General features: G+C 43.5%; 1 protein-coding gene across 2 annotated transcripts; it reads right to left on the bottom strand.

Annotated features, from left to right (window-relative positions):
* Positions 1-27,909, bottom strand: SMAD4 (SMAD family member 4). Of its 2 annotated transcripts, XM_086630020.1 has the most exons (12): positions 27,875-27,909; positions 16,361-16,726; positions 15,266-15,440; positions 14,819-14,848; positions 12,614-12,829; positions 10,731-10,850; positions 10,488-10,598; positions 8,452-8,502; positions 5,319-5,502; positions 4,209-4,377; positions 2,847-2,985; positions 1-1,643 (listed from the first exon to the last, which is right to left on the bottom strand). In XM_086630020.1, the coding sequence occupies exons 2-12, from the start codon at positions 16,607-16,609 to the stop codon at positions 1,432-1,434; spliced, it is 1,656 nt and encodes a 551-aa protein (XP_086486146.1). In that variant the 5' UTR covers positions 16,610-16,726; positions 27,875-27,909; the 3' UTR covers positions 1-1,431. The 2 variants fall into 2 exon arrangements, with proteins under 2 accessions (XP_086486146.1, XP_086486147.1); XM_086630021.1 differs by lacking the exon at positions 10,731-10,850.
* Between the last annotated feature and the right edge of the window lie 54 nt (positions 27,910-27,963).

Consider the following 27,963-nt stretch of genomic DNA (forward strand, 5'->3'; position numbering starts at 1 on the left):
CCTGTTTCACTTCAGCTCCAACTCCCCTGCACACACGCTGAAAAATAAGGAATTCCTGCTCCCTCTTCCTACCCCATCCAATAGCCAAAAGAGATATCCTCAGGACACGCTTTTATTGAGAAGCAGTGAAAGTAAGAGAAACTGGAACTTGCTTCCTGGCAAGTTTAAACCAAGAAAAATTCCGACCGCTACTGGCTGCTGCTGCTGGTCTTGCGAAGGAAAAGTGATCCATCACTCAAGATCAACGATTTCAAGGTGCAGTTATGTAAAAGAAGCAAATTAAATTTATAAAAATCAGGGTTTTGATGATTTTATTTGTACTATTAACTAGAGAGAAAGCATACACATTGTATCTGTCATACAGTCAATACACTTCCATTTTTCCTGCTATAAATTCTCTATACAAAGTCATTGCCAAGTGATACGGTCATTGATGGCATAGGGCTTAAAATAACCAAGAGGTATAAAAACAAGTTTGCCATCTTGCCCTGAGTGGAAATGATGAACAGATACAAAAAACTGGATCCTAAGTATTGATGTAGTATTATACATGATTTAATGTATATGCAAGTAAAAAGAGTCATGCAACTTTTAAAAATACCTGCCAAGTTTTACTTGAGTAAAATCACAGAAGTCAGTAGTAGTTATGAAAATATGTTCCTGCCATTAGGTACTCATTATGCAACTTCAGGGGCAACTTTGCAGACTCGGTGTTTCATGTCACATTTGAATTGAGTGCCAGCACTGAAAGTCTCCGTTTCCTTTAGTGTTTTAAAACTCACGTGTCCATATAAATAAAAATCTAGGGTATCTTTTTTAAAAACTCGTGAAGGAAAACCCACTTTTCTTTTCCTTGCTATTTTTTAATCAATGCCAACAGCACGTGTCTCATCCCTCACTTTTTGGCAGCTTCTACATCTTAATCTGGAAAAATCATAACAAAATAGTCAACAAAATAAAGGAGTCTTCTGTTAACTGTTGTTCCCTAAAAAGAACATCACAAATCAGTCGGAATTTTAAAGTTGCTATAAGGTAAATGTTTATAACTATTAGAAGGAATTTTCAGATATAAATATATATATAATATATATATTCTGCATACAAAAGGCTCCTGTGAGGCTTATCACCAAGTTGCCATAATAGAGAAGGAAAGTTTCAAATACTGTAAAGTCTCTATAAGGCGTTCACCTTTCACTTTAAGCCCTGAGCCATGTATTATGACAGCTAAGTTCTGAAAATAACTGAAATCCAAATTCTGCATGTTCGGTTTCTTTCTGCTAAGAGCAAGGCGGCAAACACATTTTTAAAACCTGGTTTTAGAAGATTAAGCAGAACAAAAGTAAAATATATCTTCAGGTTATAAACAGAATTGTATTTTACAATCCACCATCCTCACAATATAACGGCCCACAGCAGTGCAGCAGAGGGATCTCAGTCTAAAGGTTGTGGGTCTGCAATAGGCATGGTATGGAGAACTTCATCTAGAAGCTGGAGAGCACGGTGTAGGTGAATTTCAATCCAGCACGGCGTCTCTTTGATGCTCTGCCTTGGGTAGTCAGGTCCCCAACCTTTTACAAAACTCATCCTGAGTATGCACAAGCGGCGCAGGTCATCTACACCAATCCCAGCAGCAGCTGACAAACCTAAACAGGAGAGGTTTCAAGTAAGTGTTTACAGACATGCTCTTTCATCACCTGTTTGTTCAGCCGTTTCTGTTTGCTTGGCTGTTTCCTCATGTACAATTCCCTCTCACCACGGCCAAGGCCAATCCGTATTTCTACATCTCTGCTAAAATGAACGCAGCCATTATTTTGCATTTCTTCCAATTAAACTTTTTTTTCCACCGTTCTCCAGTCTTGGAAGGGCGTTGAAATACAAAACTCCTCATAATAAAGCAGACATGATGAAACCCAACGTCTTATGTGATACAACGCATGTAAACCTTATTTAGGAAACACAGTCAAAAAATACTTATTCTTGAGGTTTGCCAAATGCTGCACTTTCAGCATAAGAACTCAGACTGACCACCTGCAGAAAGCTAGACTGACAAATCACACTACTTACATCTAATAAAATAAAAACATGAATACAGCTGGCAAACTTCAAATCGCAAGCAGGACTAGGCCATCAGTTAAATGCATTCCCCAAAAAGCCTTCAGCAATTTGTAGGATAGCTGGAAAGAGCCACGTGGCAATACAAGGAATCCAGAAAACACTATGGCACATAAAGCAGCCCGAGACATGTAATAAGTACTTGGACTTTTAAAAGTACTTAGGTACGATTTCAAGGATCTAGAATTGAGTAACTCTGAAAACTCTAGCCCGGAATAACTTTAAAAAAAAAAAAAAAAAAGATAAAAACACCCTCACACTCTCTTCTTCCTCTTCTCAAGAACCTCAGTATTAAGCTTCCCTACACCTTGTACAGGACTTTGCTGCCCAGTAATCCCCACTGTTTGGAGTGACATTTTTATTATATTAGATCTCAAAGATCACTTTCAAACTCGGGTCTGAGCAGCCAAAAGTACCTCCTGTTTAAAGTAACAGGGCTGTGCTGTTTGACCTTGTATATAAAAGCTTCCTGTTGCACTCCACATCCAACATTCCCTGCAGACAACAGAACGAAAACTGAGGTGTGGAGCAGGTATGAGGCAAGTGAAAGAACACAGACTTATCACGATGCCACCCCAGCCCCACCTCACCCAGTCTGCTGCCTCACTCCAAGCTCGTTTCTACAGTCCCTGGGGCAGTGGGTGGATGGGTGGGGGGGATGCTGTTAGGAGGGTGAGATGTGTTGTTTGTTTTCAGGCAAGGGAATGAGGGGACCAAGCAGTTCATGTACTTACTAATGGCTGGGGCTATTCCACCTACTGATCCTGGTCCAGGGATGTTTCCAGCTACTGCTGCAGCTTGAGCAGCAGCAGCAGCTTGGGCAGTGGCAGCCTGCTGTTGCATCTGGCGATGACACTGGCGTAAATCAAACACCTTTAAAAAAAAAAAAAAATTATCGAACTATGTAGACTTACCAAAATCTGTGAAGGAAAAGAATTTCTCAACTCTTATCCCCAATAATCTGGACCTCTCTCCTCTCCTGAAGCAACTTCTACAGTCTTACTACAGACTTGGGTAAAAGCAAACCTTCCCCAACTAGTCCAATTTCTAACAGAAATAACCCTTAAAGCTGATTCTTGGAGACCTTTCCACTGTGACAATGCCACAGCTCAGTGGAGCTGAGCAGGCTAAAGCAGTACCCTGTGCAGAGCTGACTGCAAGACCAAAGTCCGAAGGATGCTACAGGCTGACAAAATCCCAACTTTTTAGTCAAATCCCGGGGTTTCCAGAAAACAAGCGTACAAATAAAAACGGAAGCCAACAAGTCCTGCTTAACTTTGTCAGACTTTCTTCTTCTTCACTGCTTTACTGAAATGCGTTAGTCTATTTAAAAGAAATACCAGTAATTGATAGGCCTGAAGTTTCAGCAGCTAAGTCTCAGGTTGGTGGCCTTTTGTATCTTTGTGATCAGGCTTGGCACTAATCTGGAACTAATCAGGAACTCTGTTCTCATACTAGAAAGCTCGTACATAGAGCCCAGTGGGGTTTCTTTCACCTTCATTATACAACCTGCCTGCAAAACTGAGGATTAAAAGGAAAATAAAATTTACTGCAAACTTCGAGCAGTTTACCTCTAATTCAGGTACGATTTTTTACAGGTGTGATTTGTCCTAAATAGTTTCAAGTCTGCCAGAGGCACGTCCAAGAAAGAATCTCCTGAAAATAATCTGTTTCCGTGCAACTTTCTGTGATGACTTCATGTCCGTAACACTTTACACACGCTTTACACGTCTATTGCATTTATACATACTTTCCCGACACTCCTTGTTTTGGAGAGAGAGTAAAGAAGCAGATAACCTATTCTAAAAATTTTAGGAGCAGCTAATTTAAACTGTAAGGCTAAAAATACAAAAACCTGCTAGCAAGACAGTGACAAAATACAATTTCTTTCCTAGTATCTAGATGACACTTTCAGTTTAGAGTCATTTAGAAAAGTCATCTTGAGTGACTCGTCAAACGGAAGGTTTTAGGTCTTTTAAAGGATAATCAAAAGCAAATTTGCATTTATTTCAGAGTCTCATAGCTTCCCTAACATCGACAAGAACAAAACATATGCTATTTCCCCCACAATTTTCACCTGGGAACACCAAACCAACCTTTATATATGCACTTGGGTAAATCTTGTGAACAGCATCCCCTGGTGCACGCCCTGCTTCTCTGTCCAGGTAGTAACTTTGAACGAAGACCGCATGGTCACTGAGGCATCTCACCCACACGTCGCCTTCTCCTTTGCACTCCAACTGCACCCCTTTACCTATGTGCAATCTTAAAAAGAAAAACGGTTCCAATGCACCTGTGTACACATACTACAAATCAGACTTCTACTAAAAACAAACCATAAACAATTCTCTAGCTCGCAGTCACCTGTGATACTTTAATTTACGCTCCACTCATACCATGACTTGGAACTGCAGTTAATATCTGAGGTCTAAGTTGGTACATATGGTTACACAAACTCTAAAAAACCATCTGCAGTACCACGTAAAGATCTGTGGGAAACACAGAACGTAGAAGCAACGACACTCAAGCAGCAAGCAATGCACTCATTGACAGTACAGAGCTGGGATACCAAATGCACTCAGTTCTGTTCAGAAACAAAAAATCCACAAGCATTCTGGCAGGGAAAGTCACTCAAGAACGTTCACAAAGCCACACTTTGATGCACTTGGATCACAGTGGCGCGATCGAGCATGTTGACTGCCATAATGCAACATTTCTGAAGGCATGGAATCATTTTATTCCTTTTTGCTTCAAAGAAGGAAAAAAAAAAAAGTCGCCAAGATCGCTTCGGTTCTCTATGCTTCCACATGGAAGCCTCGCACATGCACGGTGAGAATGAATGGAAAAGCAGCTAGCTCTCCATCAACCTTCCTCTGCTCCTTTGGCACGTCTACACGTTGCAGTTATTCTCACATCACTCTGTGGTGCGGAGAGCCAACGTTCAGCTTGCACACGTAACGGCACGAGCTGCTAATTTCATCCTTGAAGGCACAGCCTTTGAAAGCAAGGAAAAGCAACGCGCTGTGGCAAAGCTCTGTGTCACACAGTTCACATTTTGAAGGTATCAGCAGTAGTGGCCTAGGAAGATACACTCTACCATAGTTAATTCAGTTAAAAGAAACATACCACACTTGTAATTTCAAAAGGCAGAACAAAACGTTATCAAATACAACAGACAGCTGGAGCTTTTGGGATCTGCAGAATACCTTGCTCTCTCAATGGCTTCTGTTCTATGGACGTTGGAAAGCTGGCCCAGGCAAAAACGGTCTCCTCCAGAAGGATCCACGTATCCATCAACAGTAACAACTGGACAGCTTGAAGGGACCTTAAACGTTTCCCCGACTTGCACGTCCATTTCAAAATATGCGATTGAACACCAGTATTCTGGAGCTAAAGAATACACACAATTAACTGACTGAAAGGCACAGGAAAACCTGCAAACCCATTCCAGACAATCGATCAAGCCTTCTGAGACTAGATGTCATTCATAGCAAGAGTGCACAATCACAGGAGCAAGTTCAGATAGGAAAAGACACGTCTGCTAGCACAGAAACTACTACATGCTACATCAAAGACGGGCTCGTCAATTTTATCTGAGCACACGTTAATGCTAGGGCTTTTTTGTAGGTAAGATCTTATGCATCTTCGTACAGTTTGTAATTCCAGTTAGATTTTGTAAACTATCTGCATTCCTGCACTTTATGATTACGGCTTGACTTTGTCCTCCTTCAGCATAAAGATGTATTACAGATAAGCCTACTCACGGCTAGGCTGATAGAAGCTAACTCTCAAACAGATCTGGCTTAAGATGTAAGAGTAACTACCTCCTTGGTGAAGTCTGCTTTCTCTGTCTTCCCTGCAAAGCAAGCCAGATTTGGAAAGCAGGGCAATGGGGGAAAAACATCAAAGATCACATACCGATCTTGTCTGCACACAAGAAAGTCAGACATGGGATAAAACAAGCAAGTACTACGCAAGGAAATGGAACAAAACGGCATGTTTTAGCAGCAAAGAGGTGCCTTTTAACTCCTGCTATTTTAAAAACTGGCTACAAAGGAAAGATGGCACTCGGAAGAAGCTGCCACGTGAGGAAAGGGAACAGACCATGCTACAGAAACTCACCCAAGCAGGCGAGGAAACCTGACAGGGCACACAAAGCCATCTTGTGCACGCGTACCTGCTGCTTGCGCGCTACCTGGGAGCGACTGGCTGGCCAAACCTCCTGCACCGTTCGCTGTGCGTGCTCTCAGTGTCAGAGGGTCTCTCTCCAGACATAGTCAAACCCAACGTTGCCAGAAGCTTAAAGGATTTTGGGGACTCAGCACTTTTTCTGACTACAAGGCTCCATTTCCATGAAAGGGTAACACAGTTGGCACTTCAGCAGCTTGTTGGGCAGGGCAAAGAAAATGAGCACCACAGCGTATGCAAAATAGGGGAAGCAGAAGAACTAACATAGAATCCTAGAATGGTCTGGACTGGAAGGGACCTCAAAGATCATCCAGTTCCAGCCCCCCTGCCATGGGCAGGGACACCCTCCACTACACCAGGTTGCCCAAAGCCTCATCCAACCTGGCCTTGAACACTTCCAGGGATGGGGCAGCCAAAACTTCTCTGGGAAACCTGTCCCAGTGCCTTGCCACCCTCTGAGTGAAAAATTTCTTCCTTATATCTAACCTAAATCTCCCCTCTTTCAGTTTAAAGCCATTGCCCCTTGTCCTGTCACTACACGCCATTGTCAAATGTCCCTCTCCAACATGACAGGACCTAAACACAGCAGCCTGATAAGACAACAGGAAAAAGAGCTCTCCCAGTGCCATAAGTGGTCCTCGTTCATTACAAACTGCAGCACCCACCAGTGCACCTACTTATCTTAAGAAACTGTTGTTCTGTTTTTATTAGGAAAGAACAAACCAAGGTGTCTGAACGCCTTTTTTTATCTTCAAATAAATACTCCTGTCTCTGAGGACTGAACAGGGTGAAATCAACAAGTGAATCCGTAGGGTGAAGAAGACATAATAAACAACACGAAACACAGTTTAGCCACAGTTAAGTTCGGCCAGCAATTACCCACAGTTTTACTTCTGGTACCGATTCAGTCACTGCCCAACGAATAAACGAGACAAACTTTCAGGCTTTCCAACCACGCAGCTCTGCCCGCGCGGGCAACGGCTCTGCCGTCGTTAAAAACAGAACGCCACCTCGCACCTGCAACGGAGCTGGCTTGTACTGCAAGACAAGACCTCTTCGGTTCCACCAACTGACACCACTAACAAAGACTCCTGGAAAAAGCAAGCTTGGACACAAAGGTCCGAAGAGGACCTTCGGCTCCAAAATGCTAAGAAGGAACCAGCAGGAGCAGAGAAGTGATTGTCCCGCTATACTCGGCACTGGTGAGGCCACACCTGGAGTATATGTCCAGTTTTGGGCCCCTCACTTCAAGGAGGACGTTGAGGTGCTGGGGCAGGTTCAGAGAAGAGCAACGGAACTAGTGGAGGGTTTAGAGAACTTGTCCTATGAGGAGCAGCTGAGGGAGTTGGGACTGGTCAGTCTGGAAAAGAGGAGGCTCAGGGGGGACCTTATCGCTCTCTACAATTACCTGAAAGGAAGTTGTAGGGAGATGGGGGTCGGTCTCTTCTCCCACGTTAGGAATGACAGGACGAGAGGGAATGGCCTCAAGTTATGCCAGGGGAAATTTAGGTTGGATATCAGGAAGAATTTCTTTACAGAGAGGGTTGTGAAGTGTTGGAACAGGCTGCCCAGGGAGGTGGTGGAGTCCCCATCCCTGGAGGTGTTTAAAAACCGCGTGGATTTGGTGTTGAGGAACATGGTTTAGGGACCCTGACAGTGCAGGGTGAATGGTTGGACTCGGTGATCTTAAGGGTCTCTTCCAACCAGGCGATTCTATGATTCTATGAAGGGCAACACCTGTCTTTCAGGGCATCTGGCTGTGATGATGGACTTCTAGATAAAGGATCCTAGACGTATGACGCATGACCTAAACTCCATGACATTTCTAAGCAGGCAAAAAGTACAACTTCAGGCATCCTGCAAAGTTTAAGACTGAGGATATTCAGAGTTGAGACACCTCCGGGCTGTGGGTTTGAGGACTGCAATTTTTGACTTGGGCATCTAAATTCAATTATTCACAGAGTATGTCACTATTTCAAAACAGAGGTCCAAACTGAAAGGAAGACTTAGGACAAAACGGTTCCTCTCCTTTTGAATATCAACCTCACAAATTTCAGAGTACTCAATACCACCAAAAAAAAAAAAAATCAGACTCAAACCAAAGTTATTATCTTCCACAACACTTAGCATTACATATTAGATTTTACTTACCAGGATGATTTGATATAGGAGGCTGGAATGCAAGTTCATTGTGAACTGGCCCTTTAAAAGAAAACATGCAATTTGTTTTACATGAGGAAAAATAAGGTTTTCTTTCTTAACTTGTTTTCCTATGAAAAAAGTTATGTCAAGATGCCAGATGTTACAAATCCCAGTAATTTCTGAATCAAATGGCCAAATCTGACAGGGAGAAAAATGCCCAGAGAAGAACTACACTCTTAGAGGTTTCCTAAAAATTCAGAAGTTGAGTAGAGCAAAGAGCTCCACTAGTACCCCAGGAGGAAAGGCTGCATGCTGCTCAAGCCAGGCCAGGCTCCAGAAGGGAGCAGCAACCAGAGGCAGCATGGATATGTAACAGAAATAGGACTCAGGCTTCACATCTGCCCCCAGGTTGGGCAAGGAGAGAATCATTGTATAGAGGCATGTGATATAAATCTGCCAGAAACCACACTTCATTAGTTTCACCAAATACCAACCATGTTGCCCAGCATGCTGTGGACTGGACCATAAGAAACACCATGCGAAGAGGGTAAAAAAGCCCAGAGAACTCATTTAAAAAAATAAAATAAAATAAAAATACTGAATACAGTCTTGGTATCAGTCAGTTTATTCTCTCCACTTTTATAAACTCACTAGGTCCCTTACAGGCAGCAGAGAACAAGAAGGAAAGACTTAAACATAGTATTATAATTAACAGCAGCTTTTGCAACAAGATGTCAAAACAGGCACAACGCTGGTAGGTGTCAAAACACGCAAACTTGCTGAAGTGAGAAGAGGCAGCAGCCAAGAAAAGCTCTGTGTGGTATCACCAGCTAGTTACAAATATTAATTATGGAAAGATACATGCACTGAGAAACATTTATAGAGTATCTACAGCACCACTGAAGTTTTGACATCCTGGTATTTCTGACAATAAGATGATAAATGAAGTGGGATCCTGACAGAACAAAGTAACGAAATTTAACACTCACACCTAAACTACAATTTTCTCGATAGAGAGAAGCTGAAAAGTTATTCCAAGATTAACTCACAGATTTGATTCTCCCCTCTACTAAGAACAACTGCTGCAAACAGGCGATCTGGTAAGTACTGTATTAGGAAATAAAGAACTGTTTGAGCTTAATTTGACCTTAATTTGAGTGAGGGTTTTTTTTGCACTATACTCTTGTATAATGCGTATACAGTGATCAAACTTCTATTGTGTCTCGCACATTTTTTCCTTCCTTCCCATCTTCTGTACCTTAAAACAAGAGGTTGTGGTCTTATTTTTCAGATGAAAAAGATTTTCAAGTTTGTGTGCCAAAAGTACTCATGAATCAGACTGTGGAAAGACCACTTCATTGACAAGTACTTTGCTGCATGAGCTTTCACAAAGTTCTTTTAAACTGGCTAGTGTACACAGACACATGTCTTTGAAAGCTTAATGTAGATTGCTACATCATGAAGACACAACTTATAGAATCACAGAATCCTAAAACGGTTTGGGTTGGAAGGGAGATCAAAGATCATCCACTTCCAAACCCCTGCCATGGGCAGGGACACCCTCCACTACACCAGGTTGCTCAAAGCCTCATTCAGCCTGGCCTTGAACACTTCCAGGGATGGGGTATCTACTTCAAAACGTCCAGAAAATAAAACCAGCCAGGAACTTCCAAGTTTTGAAAGAAAAATATCCAAACACTACGTTCTGAATCAACTTCCTTTTCCGCAAAGGAAGCATTCACTACAAGATTGCAAAGCTTTAAAAACAAGAGGTTTACCAAGGAAACGCCAGTTTTGTTAAGTATAGCAGGAGTGATAACCATCTATATTACAGATATCTGAATTTCTCATCTCCACTGCTTTAACAGAGGAAAGTCCATCAAGCTCCTATATTTAACTGTTGGAATACACTAAACACAGTAATGGCAGCTCTATACTAAAAAAAAAATACATTGATTTAGGGGCACAGCATAGTCACAAATGAGCCCCTACCACCCAATACAACTGAAAACAACGTGATCTAAACATCACTTTGCAGTACGTACAGTAATGTCCAGGATGCATGGGTGGATGATGCTGAAGATGGCCGTTCTGGTGGTGAGGTATGGTGGGTGTGTAGGCTGCCGTCCGACTTCCAGTCCAGGTTGTAGTACTATCTAGAAAAATGAAAGCACTGGTTGGTTTTTAAGGGAGTTTTCCTGCGTCTCACTTCCAACCCTCTATTTCTCCTGAACATTTGGAAACTGGTTTTAGAGAACTGAGAAGAGTGCACATATGTATATACTCACTGTGATGGTAAGTAGCTGGCTGAGCTGTAAACCCATTCTGCTGAGCTCCTGGCTGAGGCCCTGATGCAATCTGTAAGAGTCCATCACTATGGCTACCTGTCAATATACTGGTAGGTTGACCTGGTAAAAGAACACACTACCTATTCGTGAGCGTTCCAAAATTTTAATTGAGAAGAGCTCAGCACTACTGGGTAGGAAAACACACCCAACAAAGGGCGCTGTAAATGCACAGTTCCTACAAGTGTGGTTTCAGGAGTTTTTTTTCCACCCACCAGAGCGTCTTAGGAAACTTGGAAGCAAGCTCCTCTGCATCAGCTAGTTTTGACCCTGACACCCGTAATATTTTAGGAGTAGAAGCACACAGAGAACTCTGTAATCGACCGCATCTTTGTTTTGTTCACGTCTTGTTTTTCAGCTCGACAGGGAAGAAGAGGAGATGTCACAAGTTTTACTGAATGACATAGCTGGAGTAGACTTGGTGTGAACCCAAACAGGCCAACAGTAGGTCCAGTAAGTCGCTTATTTTCAGCATGTTATCAACTACTGTTCCCAAGGAGGACATTCACTTCAATTTACATTCCTCCAGAACATACTGAACAGTATTTTATTTTTAAAAATAGTGCTGGAATAGAGCTGCATACATCACTGGACTCCTTCCCGAGAAAGCTGCTGTGTTTCTTTTTTTCCTCTCAAACAAACACTTCAAGAATAGTCTAAGCTCTGAAGCAAAACTACAGATATTTCAGAAGGCTTCAGCTCAGCCATCAACACCAAACTGATCAGCAGTTTCACAAGTACACTTGCACTCTCAAACTGGTCTGGCTAGCGGAATTTAACACGTGGAAAGCTTGAACTAAAACCTAAAAGCAAGTTGTTTTTTCATGCCCACTTGTCTCCAACAATTACAGCACTGATGAGAAAAAGTTATTGAGTATAAACTGTTGTGCAAATGCAATACAATTAAGCTGCCTTTTTCTTGTTTCCCTACTGGAGACAAGTACAGACATCGTATCTCAGCTTGGGAAAACTATCATTAGTTTTAGCAAAAAAGTCGTCAGCCAAAATTAAAGAACGTTATCAAAACACCATGCTGCCGTAATTCAAATTTGATACCATGAAATACATCATATTCCTACATCTTTGATATTGAAGTGACGAAGAGTACATGAAGCCCCTCCAAACGTCATCGCTCCCCTACATTAGGGCTGCTGGACACATAATGGCTTTGCTGTCTTGCTCGAGTGAAGTGTGAGGCTTGATGCTGGTAAACCAGACTCTTCCACTTGTACCAAATACACACAGAAAGGGAAGAAGAACAACACAGCACTCCAACAGACTCATGAAAATAATAATTAGGGCTGTCACTGTGGTAGTACAGCGGATGACTATAAAACCAGTCCAGTTAAAACTGGAAGATCCATTTTGTCAGCTGTGGAACACTAAAGAACTGTCTGAAAACCCCTCAATGCTGCCACCTTACAGTATATCCATTTGCTGTCCCGCTTGCCATTGTAAAAAAGGAATAAAATTCTTGCATTCCTGCAGCAATCATTCCAATAACAGCCGTAACGTTTTGTCAGTGGTCAACTGTTTTAACGTCGTACCACTGCCTATCCATAACAGCCTTGTACCACTGGCGTGACGTCAGTCTCATTCAAAAAAGACTGGGTCACCAGGAAAAGTTACTCAAACTGTGCTCCAAGTCAAAACCTCACGGGAACACTTAACGAGCGCCTAGACTGTACCGACACACACTTTACCCGTGCAGTGTGGCAGCAGCACGGTTCCAATGCAAGATCTACCTTGGGGAAAAAAATCAGTGGTTATCTTTCAGCTTTCACATTTTCAGAGCTTAGTATTTCATATAACCTCGATGATCTTACTTGTTGAAGCCACAGGAATGTTGGGAAAGTTAGTGGTGCTGGTCGTGCTAGCCTCGGTGGGAGCTAACATGGCTGGGGTGCTATAAGGCTCCGTAGATGCCCTGTTACTTGGTGGATGTTGGATGGTTTGGACTGAATGGCCTTCAGCAGAAGACAATGACGGCTGCCCCTCGTAGTCATGAACGTACTCGTCTTTCACCAACATGCTTGATGGAGCTGCGAAGAAGCAAACGGTCAACCACGTGACGCAGATCACAGAATCACACAGAATCACAGAATGTCAGGGATTAGAAGGCACCTTAAAGGATCATCTAGTCCGATCCCCCTGCTGGAGCAGGACCACCTAGATCAGATCACACAGGAACACATCCAGGCGGGTTTGGAACATCTCCAGAGAAGGAGACTCCACAACCTCTCTGGGCAGCCTGTTCCAGTGTTCTGTTACCCTTACTGGGAAGAAGTTCTTCCTCATGTTTAAGTGGAACCTCCTGTGTTCCAGCTTATATCCATTTCCCCTTGTCCTACCATTGGATGCCACTGAGAAGAGCCTGGCTCCATCCTCATGGCAGTCACCCTTTCCATATTTATAAACAGGAATGAGGTCCCCCCTCAGTCTGTATTCATTAATGAGGTCCCCCCTCAGTCTCGATTCTCAGGATTTAACTACAAACTGCACTACTGCTTTCCAGCAATAACAACGCTACTAAAACTACTGGTGGGAGGATTTAACCTACATAAACACTGCTAAAGCACTCCTCTAAATTACAAATAAACACTTCGAGCCGGCAGCAGGAAATTTCGAAGCGTAACTGGATGGAAAACCAAACTGTTTGCTTTGCTTCCTGCTATCAAACAAGCCGTTTAGTCCCACAGTAGCAGACTCCAACAGCATTTTGGTTTTGTCACACCATCACTGCGTGACTGGGCATGGTTAATAAAAAGTGAAAAACATGCTTTTTGTCAAGCACCTGAACATACGTTAACGCAGTGGCTAAGGAACGAATTCCTAGTGCACAAGTAAGAACATACGTAAAGCTCCTACAAAAAATGTAACTCACGAACACGGCACAGAAAACTTCACGCATCCCTTAAGCAATTTTAAGCAACTCCCATACAAATTGACTAGAAACACCAAATTTACAGTCAGAGGCGATACAACGCTGCTGCCTGTTTAACAACACAGCCAGCGATCCAGAATACTCCACGTACAGCGTAAGGAAATCACTATCATTGCCACCACAAAAATTTATGTTGAATATCCTATCGAGCATGTTCAAGTAAAACTCTTACACTGCACTAGCTCTCACGTTCATTTTTAAAGCAGCCTTAAATATATTAAAATCTGACAGTAATTTTCTGTTTCCTGCTGAAAAAAAAAAGTAGCAAGACAAGGAGACACTCATTAAGTATTTAAGGGCTGGCTGGCAAGCTTTGCTCTGTACAAAAGGGCCATTTTTCAGAAGACACAGGTAACAATGCAAATTAGCAGAGATGAGCACACAAGCTAAAGCTTGCCAAGTTAAGAGTTTGTTGGGTTGTTTGGGTTTTTTTAAAACCATTTTTGCTTGAATGCTTCTAACAATGTGCTAAAAACGTTGGATTACCCAAATCTCCTTCTCTATGAATTTCTTCTGGAAGGAAAAAAAAAATAAAATTCGGTTTTGAGATAAAGCAATTACCAGCTGCACAATCTCAGATTTCCGATTAACGCTCACTGGACATTTAATGTTCAATTTCTTTCAAGTCTCAGAGAGAGCAAAAATATTAGACTCCCTCATTCAACTGCATATTAATTACAGAATGTCTATTATTTTATCGTTAAATTACTTATTAAATCACAAGCACCTATTATTCCCAGTTCAGTTAGTTAGTACATCATACAGGTGCATACAGTTTTGGGTGTTTGGGTTTTTTCTTCATTAGCAACATTCAACAGTGAGGTTTTTGTTTTTCTCTTTTGTTGGGGTTCACACGATGCAGGCAACGAAAACAGAACACACCCACAAGCTGAGCTGACCACTCCATTTAAAGAATTTATCAATACCTGCCTCTGACACGCTACCTAGCTAGTTATCCAAAACCAGGGAGACAAATGCGTTTCCATCCGCGCTCTATCCTCCCTCCCAAGGAGACAGTCAGGGATAGATGGGTACACACCGGGCAGTTTGTGCCCGCAGAAGTGCAATAGTAAACAGAACTACTTACCAGAACTCTGTAGTGTCAGTCCTGAGAGATCTTTAAAAAGAAGAAAAAGAAAAGAGGGTATGGAGGATTACACACCTAGAGATCTTCGACCACGTATGAACATTACAAGCCTTCACAAATGAGTACTACAGACTCTACGTGTTACGCCCCCCCATCACAACACAAGTCTCAACGCTGAGTTACTCCTAGGATACACATTAACTGTAAGAACTGCATGCAAAGCCAACCAAAAGACTTAAGCAAAAGCCACAAACTATCCTTTCGAACTCGGAATAAAGGTAAAAGAATAATTCCCTTAAGAAGACGGACAAGAGCGTATGAGAGTAATTTATAACTAGATCATTAAAAGTTAACGTTTCTAATTCAGGCCTGTATGTTCTACACTCAAAAGGAAAACATTTTACATTCTATTCCCACCGTTTCATTTTAAACCAAGAGTCCACTTACCGATGCCAGGCGATACTACACGCTCATAATGGTAAGGATTTACACAGACACTGTCACATTTTAAGTCAAAAGCATACTGACAATATTTAACATGCTTGAGTTCATTTTTATGAAGATCGGGCCACCTCCAAAGACGAGCGTAAATCACATGAGGGAATCCCTTGCGACCAGCCACCTAAAAAGTCAGACACAAAAGTTGATTGGGAAAGTAGCAAGGCATTTCGGTTTACTTAATGAGAGGCAAAGCTGGAAGAGGACAAACAACAACACGACCTCTCCCCATCATCAAAAGTATGGGGGGAAAAAAAAAAAGGTGGTGTACGGTATTCTCAAGTTCTGTACTCAACAGAAACAAATTTCTACTAGGGTTTTGCTACGGATAAGTCAACACTGTGATTCTCTAAGAAAAAATATTGGATACAAAATGGCAGAATCAGTGTTTGTGCTTAATGTAGTATGTATGGTTACCTTCCCCACCATGGATGATGAAGGAGCTTTGCCCCAGAAGAAGAGGAACGAGGCACTAAGCTACACTACAAGGAATTTACAAAGTAGAAGAATGCCAATCCATTATATTGGGAAAAAAAAAAAAATAAAAAAAAATTGCTTCTAGGGTAGACAGAAAGCTAGCCAGCAAACATGACATCTGTCCTGGAACAAGGAATTCGCGACCCAAGCTATACAGGTACTGAGTACTGACGATATAAGGCTAACGTAAGTCCTCAGCGCAGACTCCTTGGAGTACCTTAGCAAGGGATCACAGGTCTTTCTTCACACTGCTGACCAACACAGAGCTAACAGAACCTTGTAGTGAAAACACCAGGATAAACAGCCGAATTTGTTACGTGACCCTGCTTTTTACTGCCACACACACACTCGTTTAGAATGGCTGATCCCACGCCTTCTGCTCCTTTTGAAAAAAATCATCAACTACTGCAGCAGTCCAGAGCTCCAGCCACAAGACATGCCTACAAATGGGGGCGAGGGGGGACGCAAGAGAAGAGCTACTCTTCCTCAACACTCTAGGATCCTGCGTCACTCACTTCTGCTCCGGCTTCACTAGGAGGAAAACATCTGATTTTCACTGGTACTAACCTGAAGCCTCCCATCCAGCGTTCTCTGTATTGTAACACACTTGCTAGGATGAGCTCCATTTGTGGTTATAGCTGTAATCAAAGAATCCAATTCATCTTTTTTCTCCTTTAGCTTTTTAACTAAACTTTCAATTGCGCGTTTTGCAAAAGTTTCACTCTCTCCACCTTGTCGATGGCACATCAAGCTGTGAACAATGCTCAGACAAGCATCATTACTTGTTGGCGTGTTAGTAATAGACATATTGTCCATTTGTCACAGCTTTCTCTTTCGGATCAAATGTCAGTTTTGGGGGCTGTTATGATTTTCAAGCTGATGAACAAGAGATGATCCAAGTTAAGTGTTAGATGTACTGTCTCTTGGTAAAACCTAGGAGGAAAAAATATCTACATTAGAATTGTTTTTAACAAATTGCAGATCATGTTTCTGAGGAAGTCTGTGGCTTTTTGCTTCTTTTACTTTCAAGCTAAGTGCAGGATATTAAAAGCACATGAAAAAACTGCATTGCTTGTCCCATGATAGCTAAAACATGCTTAAGACGCTGCTCGCACAGTTTTAGATATAAGACCTTTTTTTCCCCCTAGTAACAATATTTAAATATTAAGATTATACTTTATATACATGTACACATAGTATGTACATATAGAAAGGTAGGGATTGTTAGACGGACAGGCTCTGAATCAGGAAAAGGAGAACAGTGACAATGATTTCCTATGTTTTAGACTGGTAGGATGAAACCAAGTGAAAATACTGACTGGGAATCGAGGGGCGCTGATTCAAACAAAATTTGAAGAGTGAAGAAGCAGGAATGCACACCACGATCATCTGTCACCTTTATTTGACAAACCTGTTCAAACAGTCCAGCTACGTTCTGACCTCAAACGAACTCGTATTTCTCTTCACTAATCAGAAAGGCAGTAATTGTACCTGGTCATTAGCTGAATACACCTCTACATAAGTTAGTATTGCGCGTACATTTACATATGAAAATCCCAGCTGGCACACTTGTCTTTACTGGTTTGGACCCAGCTTCTTCTGGATCAAGATAAATCAACTGAAGTCACTAAAAAAGCACTTCTGAATTGTCTCAAATAAAACTGCCTTAACGACACTCAATAAAATCACAGAATTATAGAATGGTTTGGGTTGGAAAGGACCTCAAAGATCACCCAGTTCCAACCCCCCTGCCATGGGCAGAGACACCCTCCACTACACCAGGTTGCCCAAAGCCTCATCCAGCCTGGCCCTGAACACTGCCAGGGATGGGGCAACCACAACTTCCCTGGGCAACCTGTTCCAGTGCCTCACCACCTTCTGAGTGAAAAATTTCTTCCTTAGATCTAATCGAAATCTCCCCTCTTTCAGTTTAAAGCCATTAAGCTAAGGAATAAGTCCACCCTAACGCATTTGGCCTTTCAACTCTCTTTGTTAAGAACCTGCAGTGGTTTCTGGTCATGAAGTCATTCTTCCCAAAGCCAGGAGACCTCATCCTTTTGAACTTTAATTCACAAATTAGAAGAAGAGCTGGCCTGATTTTCTCAATTCTGAATTAATGACTATGCTTTATCTTGCTTTATCCAGAAACATAGGACAGCAGGTTTTGTGCACTCACAGAAAAGGGAGTCTAGTGGTGTCAAAATGCTGCTTTGGTTCTTCAAGTAGCTCTGTCTTCAGGTAGTCATCTACTGACACCGTCCTACCAACTACGTGCCCTGACTTTCTTAAGACACTGGCAGCAAATACTACACCCAAGTGATTTTACTACACTTACGTTTTCTGAGTAAGCTTGAAAGACAAGGCTTTCTGAAACTAACAAGTTCTCAGCCATGTAAGTAAAATCTATTTGATTTCAACAGCTAAGGAAAAAGGTTTGTTCGCATTGTCTGAGGAACACACCCAGTCACAGACCTCTTACTGCACTGGAATTTTCCGTGTTATTAGAGGTACAGTAGCAGCAGCTATTTATTGGAAACACGTTATGTTGCACAAAAAGAAGAGTGGGATGTTAATTTAAGAAGTTAACATGTCACACAAACTGCAGTGTGAATGTATTTTTTCCCCTTCTTGTACGAAGAATGCTGTAACACAAATCCAACACGATCATAAAAGGAAACAGTCTTCCCTATTTAATATTTTCCCCAATTCCAACTTGAATACAGCATGCTTCGGTATACTTGGAAAAAACACACCACAAATCCTTTCCCCCCTTCATTTTCAACAGCTTTCTTCTTTTGTAAGGATGCTTTTGGACCTAATTTCTCCCAAAGGAAAACAATTACCTAAAAGTTTGAGTAAGATCATTTTACCTAGCTATTAAAGCTTCTCCTTCAATGCCGTGGGGGTTTTTTTTGTGTGTTTCAACTCAATAAGCCTCTTTTAAAAGTCAAGCTTAACCTGCCAGTCATTCTCCATGGCAACCCACACTCACATAAATCCGTAAAAGCTTGCCAGCTAAAACAGAATAGAACAGCATTTTCTTTAATATAAAACAGCATCCCAGATAGATATGCATAAGTAACCATAAATAAATGACTAGATAAAGCTATTAGCCAAAAATAAGGTGATGCTTAAAATTAGACATGCAGCTCTACCTTCTACACCCCTAAAACTATGAATGAGAATTTTGCTCGCCGACTTTCTGAAGACTAAGATCAAGCAAATAAACCCTTGTTTAAGTGGAATGATCTTCAGAAATGTTGAGTCACCCCTCAGCTGCCACTGCACTCAATAGGAGCTTCTGACTGTTCAGCACTTTTGAAAGCCAGGCAGCCTGTTTAGGATTTTGAATACTGATACACACTGCTGGCGCGTAACTGCACGGAAATTCAGGAGCCTTCCTTTAGAAGTCCCCTCCACCAAAATCCTGTATTTAATCTTGCAATTTCGATCTCCTGAAAAAGGGGGTGAGGTCAGTGGCTATCCACCTGGCATATATTTGTTGATAAACGCTGTGACACATTTCTTCTGAAGCACCAGAAGCACTGGTATATTTTGCAGACAAGCCAAGTTTTTATGTTCCACAAACTTAGTTTCGAAACACTCTGCAAATTTAGTTTCAGTGGTGTTCCTCAGGGGTTGGCACTGGGGCCAGTGCTGTTCAACGTCCCTGCTGGTGACATGGACAGTGGGATCGAGTGCACCCGCAGCAACTTTGCAGACGACACCAAGCTGTGTGGTGCTGTGGACACGCTGGAGGGAAGGGATGCCATCCAGAGGGACCTCGACAGGCTGGAGAGGTGGGCCTGTGAGAACTTCATGAAGTTCAACAAAGCCAAGCGCAAGGTCCTGCACGCGGGTCGGGGCAATCCCAAGCACAAGTACAGGCTGGGCAGAGAATGGATTGTGAGCAGCCCTGAGGAGAAGGACTTGGGAGTGCTGGTGGATGAGAAGCTCAACATGAGCTGGCAATGTGCACTGGCAGCCCAGAAAGCCAACCGTGTCCTGGGCTGCATCCAAAGCAGCGTGGGCAGCAGGTCGAAGGAGGGGATTCTGCCCCTCTGCTCTGCTCTCCTGAGACCCCCCCTGCAGTGCTGCCTTCAGTTCTGGGGCCACCAACAGAAGGATGTAGACCTGTTGGAGTGGGTCCAGAGGAGGACACGAAGATGATCCGAGGGCTGGAGCACCTCTGCCATGGAGACAGGCTGAGAGAGTTGGGGCTGTTCAGCCTGAAGAAGAGAAGGCTCCGGGGAGACCTTCCAGCACCTTCCAGTACCTAAAGGGCCTACAGGAAAGCTGGAGAGGGGCTTTGGACAAGGGCGTGTAGTGATAGGACAAGGGGCAATGGCTTTAAACTGAAAGAGGGGAGATTCACACCAGAGATAAGGAAGAAGTTCATCGCTCTGAGGGTGGTGAAACACTGGCAAAGGTTGCCCAGAGAAGTTACGGCTGCCCCATCCCTGGAAGCGTTCAAGGCCAGGATGCAACTTTGAGCAACGTGATCTAGTGGGAGGTGTCCCTGCCCATTGCAGGGGGTTGGAACTATGATTCTATGAAACAGCTCCACATGCCTATCTTTGAGTCACACATTCAAGAGGTGCCTTAACACCTTCTTACTATATTACTTTCGCGTGTGCAAATAAAAGCAAAATGCAATCTTAATGTGTTGTATTTTTAGAAGACAGCCTTTGAAGATAAGGTTCCAGCATGTCCTCAGACATGGAGTGCTAGATGTTCTGCAAAACAACAGCATGCTTGTTAACATTTATTTGATGCGAGCACGCAGCTTCGAAACCGTTCCTTAGCACAGCCCCTGCCCAAGTGGGTGATCCCACACTACAGCTCAAGCTTAGATTTACAGTGGAATAGGTAGAGCCAAATATATTCAGCAAAGACCTTCTTACTTCCCTCCACCTTGGAATTTCAAGGAAACAGCAATGGGCAAGAGCGTGTTTGGGGAAAAGGGCCACAGAGAAGAGACAGGGAACTCGAGAAAAGCAAAGCAGCAGCAGGAGACAGATTGTAGTGAAGCTCTCATCTTCACCTACCAAGGAACAATAAAGTATCTCCCTCCCCTTTGCTACCGTGTGATGCAAGCAGAACACAGAAGAAAAACAAAAACGGGACAAGTGCATGTAAAAGGATAACAAGGTACAAAGCTAAAGCAGTACCTCACTAGGTAGAAAGTAATTTATTTCAGCCACTAGGTATTAACAGGTATGTTACGAAACAAGTGAACAACAGCTAGTGCTCTGTGATAAATGACATGATAAATGATGTTTCTAAGTATTGGAACAAGAGGAAGATCCTCCGGACAGGAGACAAATCTGAAAAGACAAAAGACGTTAAGATTGCCAGGTAATTAAAAACACCTTTGATGATCTGTAGCAAACAAGCTACTATCTCAGAGAACTGGCAAGTAACCATTAACTGAAACTCTTCCTTCGAGACTGACGCAGACTTGAGCAAATACCACAATTCTTCTGCGCGTCCTGCTTCCCCACAGCTGCCTTGCTGAAGGGTGATGTGTCTTTTTAGCCTGTGCAGTGAAATTCAAAACATGAAGCAGCTGTCTGAAATTAAAAATGTAACACTGGTGCCACATGCCTCATTTTCATGTCTGTGGATAATTCTGCCAGAGACGGTTACCTGAACGATATAAATAGATTCTAAAAACACAGGCATCTGTAACAGCACGCTACCTCATGTAACTGAAATCAAATATATTATTGACTTCTCTATGTGGAAGTATCATTACTGAGCTCTCACACTCCTGTCCTCATTGCACTTACATACATCTTATGGGCAGGAAAGCAAAATAAGCACTGCACGGACTCAAACTACCCCACTGTTCTCAGACAAAATTCACCGTTCTACATTCTCTCTCCAAACAGCAATCGTCTTCCCAGTGCGGCCAGACAACAGAGACTGGGTTTAACTTTCAGCATCTTCTGCAAAAGCTACAAAAAGCCAGCGCTGGCCCAGAGCTCCGGGAGGGCACTCCTGTTTGTGGAAGCAAGGTGCTCCTGATCCACTAGACAAAACGGAGAGAAGAGCAAAAAGCAGGTGAGATCTCACCCAAAGGGATGATCGATGCGTTTATGGAACAGAAAATTTATATTCCGCCTTGTTTGCCAGCATCTCTTCAGCTGCACACGCAAGACAGTAGTATAAACTGGCACAGCTCAAGAACAAGTGCTTTTACATGCCAAAAAACAAGGGTAACAAAACCAGCGTGAGCCACGACTTCCCAATATTTGCACCAGCTCTTCGTGCAGCATACTATGTATTTAAGAGATCACTGGAAGGCCTGAGAGTTGCTGAAGTATATTTCACTTTGAAATTCTTCATCAGAAAAAGTGTGCAGACGCACAGACACATAGGCAGACACACGCACGGTTGGAAGAAAGTACAAGGGTTTTAGAAAGAGGAAAAAGGTTTTCTGCTTTTGATAGTTAGAAAAAGAAACCACACGTGGACTTTATTTCCGTGCTTTTATGGAGGTACTACTACAACCTACAGAAGCTCAACCGAGATTTAAGGGCAGAAGCTGCTAAAAAGTACAAAGTCTTCACCTCAACACCTGTCGGTGTGCCCTAGCCATTCAGCCAAGCAAATTCTGAAACTTATCTGAAAAATCCCTTCCTCCAAACAATTCCCACTTCCACTTCCCTCCTGTGGTTGAAATCTGCTGAGAAGTTACAACTCCAGACTTCTGAAAAAGAACTCGCATTCTTTTCCAGACATCAAGAACAACCCTGAATAAATACTTTTGACACTCAAAAGTCATTTATCTTCCCCCTCTCCTCCCACAAAAGCCACACTTTGCAATCTGGGGGGAACCCTCGACCCCAAACAAGAAAAGGAAATAGCACGCTTACACAGGCAAACCAGGCGGTTGTGGATGGAGCTGGAAGTCAGGGACGTAGCCCAAAGGAACATGATCCAGGCAATCAGCAATCCAACAGCTTGGGCAAGACGGTTAATCCAGGCCCGACGCTGATACGGTACACTATCCTATTCATTTACAGTAGGGTGCAAGCCAATCGCAGCTGCGGAGGGATCAAATTCACCAAGAAACTCAGTCTAAAAATGTGGCAGTCCAAATGCCACTGGATAATTGCTTTAAGAAACAGGCAGAAGGCCAAAACTCCCTCCATGTCACTCTCTTAGCATATATTTCATCCGTTAAGATTCGACAGCAAACTAGACTATTTTCTAAACAAGAGGCAACTTGAGACTCTCAGAGACTTCACCGTTTGCAGAAGGAATTACATGAGAAGTATGTGTGACTAAGAGTCATCAAGTAACACTTTGTTTTAAAAACTAAGATGTTAAGAATTGTGAAGTGCTTTATTTAAAGAAAAAATAGTTAAAAACTATAGCACAGCCTTAGCACAACTGGAAGAAGTTCTTGCAGGTGTCAGGGCAGCAGCGGCCCTTTGAAAAGCTTTTGATGGAGAAAGAGCAGCAGTCTTGCAGATCAGCTCAGAAAAGAGGCTGCAGATACAGACAGAGCGCCGAAGGTCCAGAGGTGCCGGTGGGGAAGGCCGATAAGTAACGGCGAGGCAGGGAACGTGTGTGGAGCACACACTGACACATCAGAAGTGGTCGAGGAACACAGGATGGATTTGCGACCGCGTGCACAGGGAGCCCGAAACAAACAGTTGTGATGGAAACCCGAGCAGTCTGCGAAGCTGAAATCAAAGGAGAAAAAGATTTTAAGGCGGTAAGTATCAGATGACACATTCGGGGCTCAGGAAGCCTTTACACAGGAAGGCTAAGAGAGGTTTAGAATCATAGAATCACAGAATGGTTTGGGTTGGAAGGGACCTCAAAGATCATCTAGTTCCAACCCCCCCGCCATGGGCAGGGACACCCTCCACTACACCAGGTTGCCCAAAGCCTCATCCAACCTGGCCTTGAACACTGCCAGGAATGGGGCAGCCACAACTTCTCTGGGCAACCTGTCCCAGTGCCTCACCACCCTCAGAGGGAAAAATTTCTTCCTTATATCTAATCTAAATCTCTCCTCTTTCAGTTTAAATCCATTGCCCCTTGTCCTATCACTACACACCCTTGTCCAAAGCCCCTCTCCAGCTTTCCTGTAGCCCCTTTAGGTACTGGAAGGCTGCTATAAGATCACCCCGGAGCCTTCTCTTCTCCAGGCTGAACAGCCCCAACTCTGTCTCCAGAGCAGAGGTGCTCCTCTGATTTGCCACCTTTTTGTACGAACTGATCAGACCACAGCCTTGTGTCACCTCAGAGCGTCAAAACATGATCACTGCAGGTCCCTTCCAACGGGATTATTCTACTCTGAATAATACAAACACAGGTTTTTAGCAGCAGTTACGCAAAAATGTTCTATGATGCATGTAAATACATAAGCCTGAGAAATGTTAGTACTGGTATACCCGTGTTAAGGGCTGGTGCTACAAAAATGCAAAGGGATGCTAAAGACACTACACAAGGCAACTAAGTGTGTCTAATGGTATTCACCAGGTACAATACAGCACTTCTGTCTACGCTATGAATCTTAAGATAACTTGGCCATTATCCACTGTAACATATCATAGAAGGGTCCAAGCGAGTCAGCAAATTTGCAGGCAGAATATCCTTTGTGATGAGCTATGACTTAAGTGCACATTACCGCTATCATCTGCAACAAAAACCACCTCACAAGGTCCAAGCTCGAAAATAAAAAAGAAAATAAAAACATGTATATTGTCAAAGGGAAGGATGTACAGCCTGCAACACTGGGGAGTCACAACCTGGGGGGGAGGGGGGAGGGAAATTAATTAATACAAAAAACATCCGAATGACCAAAAAAGTTTTTTCAAATTGCAAATACGAAGGTAATTTTTGGAAAAATGTATCTAAGAAAAAATCAGAATCATTTGCCTGAAGCTGCCACTGATGCCCTGGGAGCACGATTTACCAGTGACAGCCATCCCAGTCACCGATTTCCAGCATTTTGATACCAGTCGGTAATGAACTGGCTAATTAGAATAGCGTACAAACTGACATCTTGCTAGAACATTTCACAGGAATAAAGGACAAGAAAGGCTCTTGCATAAGCTGTTGCCTCCAAAATTAGACAAACACGAAGATGTCAGCAAAGCAGCACACGCATCTGACAGCTTTTAACCACCACAACATTACTACAGAGTTTTGCTGTTTAATAATGCAGTGGCAGAAGTTTTATGATAAACACAATAAAGAAAAATCCATAAACCAATAAAACAAAAAAGGTAGCTTGTGATTTGGTGAAGATATGAATAAGTGATTAAACTGCAGATACTTTCCAGCACATTAGACTATTATCTACTTGCCCAAAGGGTGAACAGGAACAAAATGTTTGCAGACATAAGAACAATTAGCATTAAAGAGCAAGAGAAAAAGAGTACTCAGAAGGTCCTACACTTGCACTGTTCTGCACAGTAAGAGCTAACTTTCCCCAGAATACTATTTTTGTGCATGTATCTGAATCATCGGTATCAATTCTGCTCATCTCACTGTCGGCAGCTACAAAAATTTAAGACACATGACAGCATAAAAGGAACTGGAGAAGAGTTTTAAGCCAACTCTGAGTGGCAACTCTTTTATCTTATCTTAAATCCACGGTTAAAAAGTATGAGCAGCCATTTCTTTGTGGAAGAAACTGATCTGATGTAGCTACCCAGCTGCAGCTCTCGGCGTCTTTACTGCTCTCGGCTTCCACCCGTTGCACTTCAACTGCCTCCAAAAGCACTTTACAAACACAACAGACCAATCCTGTAAACAGAGCAAACATTTCTGCTGCACAAGGTTCCAAGTGTTTCCATCTCATAAAAAGAGAAACTAATTTAACAGTTAAAAATCCATCTAAACCCTTGTCTTGCCTTTGAATGTGTGGAGGGCAGGACATAACGAAAAAGGCAGTGCTGCTACTCTGGTGTGACTATATACGCACACATTTTAAACCCTGGAAGGCTGCATTTTTCATTTTGGTTCCCCTTCCCTCTCTCCACTTTTTAATTTTGAGAAAGCACACAGCTGAAAAAAACACTCCTCTTTTCAATACAGGCTTCTGTATGGTCAGAGAAGGAAGACCACCGCGTGTTACGCCACAAGAGTGGAAAGGGCAGTCAACTCCTCTACTACTGGACCCGTTCCTACAACACAGACCTAGGCACCTCACCTCTGAGAGGGCACCCTTGGTCTCCCACTGAACAAGAGGTCATCCCCTCCTCCTCCTCCTGGCACGGGTGGGTAAGGAGGGGATGAAAACCTGGGAGCGGCAGGAGTGACCACGTTCCAAACGCAGGTGGTGAACTTCCATCCCCGAGTGGTGGTGGAAGTCTGTGCCACAGAACGACAGGGCAAACCCTGATCTGAACTCTTCCTCCCAGCACCCTGCAAGACCCATCTTCTCGCAGAAGGCTTCCTCCAGCGAGGACAAACAGTAATTTGTCAAAACCTCGCAAAGGGAGGAAACAATTGTGGCTATGCCAAGCAATAAAAGGAAGAGTCAAGCCTTGCTCAGGCAGAAGTGGTGTGATTTTTCACTTGTACGTCGTGTTTCGATACTCGAGCAATAGGTGTATTAGATAACATCTGTTCTTTATTGTAATCTGCACAGGGATAATGTTCTCTGTGTTTGTTCGAGCTTTTAAAAAAAAGAAAAAAAATCACCTCTGGGCAAAGCTAGCATGGAAAATTCCAGCCCCAACCAAAAGCAGAGTTTTTCACGAGGTTAACAACATAGGAAAACAGAGTCCTAAAATTCCAGCAGGACCTTAACAACAGCACGGCAGAGGCTGCTCCTCACCAAGACCGACCGATGTGCTTCTCAGCACCTTTGTTCTCTTCGCTAAATCTGTTGGTATCTCTCAAAACTCACAACCCTATTGTGTTAGCTGCACTCGAATGCATTATGTAAAGAGCCACCTACTTAAAAAAAGGAATTCTAACCAGTTTGAGACACTTACTGCGTCTCTTTAAGCTTCACCTCTTTGAAATAAAGTTTCTGTATCAATATTAAACAGGCATGCTTATGCAACAAGCAAATCAAAAGAGGTTCATGAATGCAAAGCGAGAAGAAAACTCCTTCCAGCAGCAATCCGGCCAAGATAAGAGCAGGGCCAGAAGGACAAGTTGCCTACTTATCATGAAGCTGGAGTACAAAAAGAGTTTACAGGGCAGTAGAGCCATTTCAACAACCTTCGGTGGCATCGCCCACAAGCAACAACAGTCCAGGAGCCTCACGATTCAGAAGATGACAGCCACTGCCGAGCCTGGCAGTGGCACACCGGTGCTAACCAGGATAATTTGAGGAGCGGTGGTGGAGGACACCGCGATCCCACTCTGACCGAGTGTGTTTTGACAACGCTCGGCTTCACAGCAGCACAATTCGGGCTCCAAGCAATAACAACACGCCTAACCCGCAGCCAAATTACCCCACAAATTAACGAGCCTCCGGAGTAAAACGCAGAAGACTCAGCGATGCAGCAAGTCGCAAACCTCCCCAATAAACCCGAAGACCCCAGAAAAGGGGATGGGAAGGAAAAACAGCCAAGATGGAATAATCTGTAAAGAACGCCCCTCGTGCTGAGCAGCCCCGGGCTGTTCGCGACCCAGCTAAAAGCACCGCACGCATTTATCGCGAATAAGATGGCAGATTTCGGGAAAGCCGGAGGCGAAGCGGCTCACGCAAACCCATCCAGGGCATTTTCCAGCGTGCGGGAGGGAGAGCGCATGGAAAAGAGCGGTGTGCGCGAGCGGCAGCGTCGCAAAGTTTAACCGGGGACAGGCGGACCGGAGAGCCTTTACGAGAAGGCATCACAATTTAAAAAAAAAAAAAAAAAAACAAACACAAAAACTAAAAGTTTGGGTGCGGGAGGGATATTTTTTTTTTTTTTTTTTGTCGCTCAGGGAAAGCGGGGAAGGAGGCGGAGCGGGGAACGCGGCGGGGCTGAGGAGAAGCCCCCGGGCGGCGTGAGGCGGGGGCCGAGGGCCCGAGGCGGCGTGAGGCGGGGGAGGCGGGCGGGAGGCGGGGGCGCGCTGCGGGCGGCCTGGGCGGGAGCCGGGAACGGATGTTACCTGGGCCCGAGGCGGCGGCGGCGGCGGAGCGGCCGCTCTCCGGGCGCGGCTGTCCTGAGGGGCGGCGGCGGTGGGGGCGGGCGCAGCCT

This window comes from Tauraco erythrolophus, chromosome Z (genome assembly GCF_009769465.1).
Source record: "Tauraco erythrolophus isolate bTauEry1 chromosome Z, bTauEry1.pri, whole genome shotgun sequence".
Classification (NCBI taxonomy): domain Eukaryota; kingdom Metazoa; phylum Chordata; class Aves; order Musophagiformes; family Musophagidae; genus Tauraco; species Tauraco erythrolophus.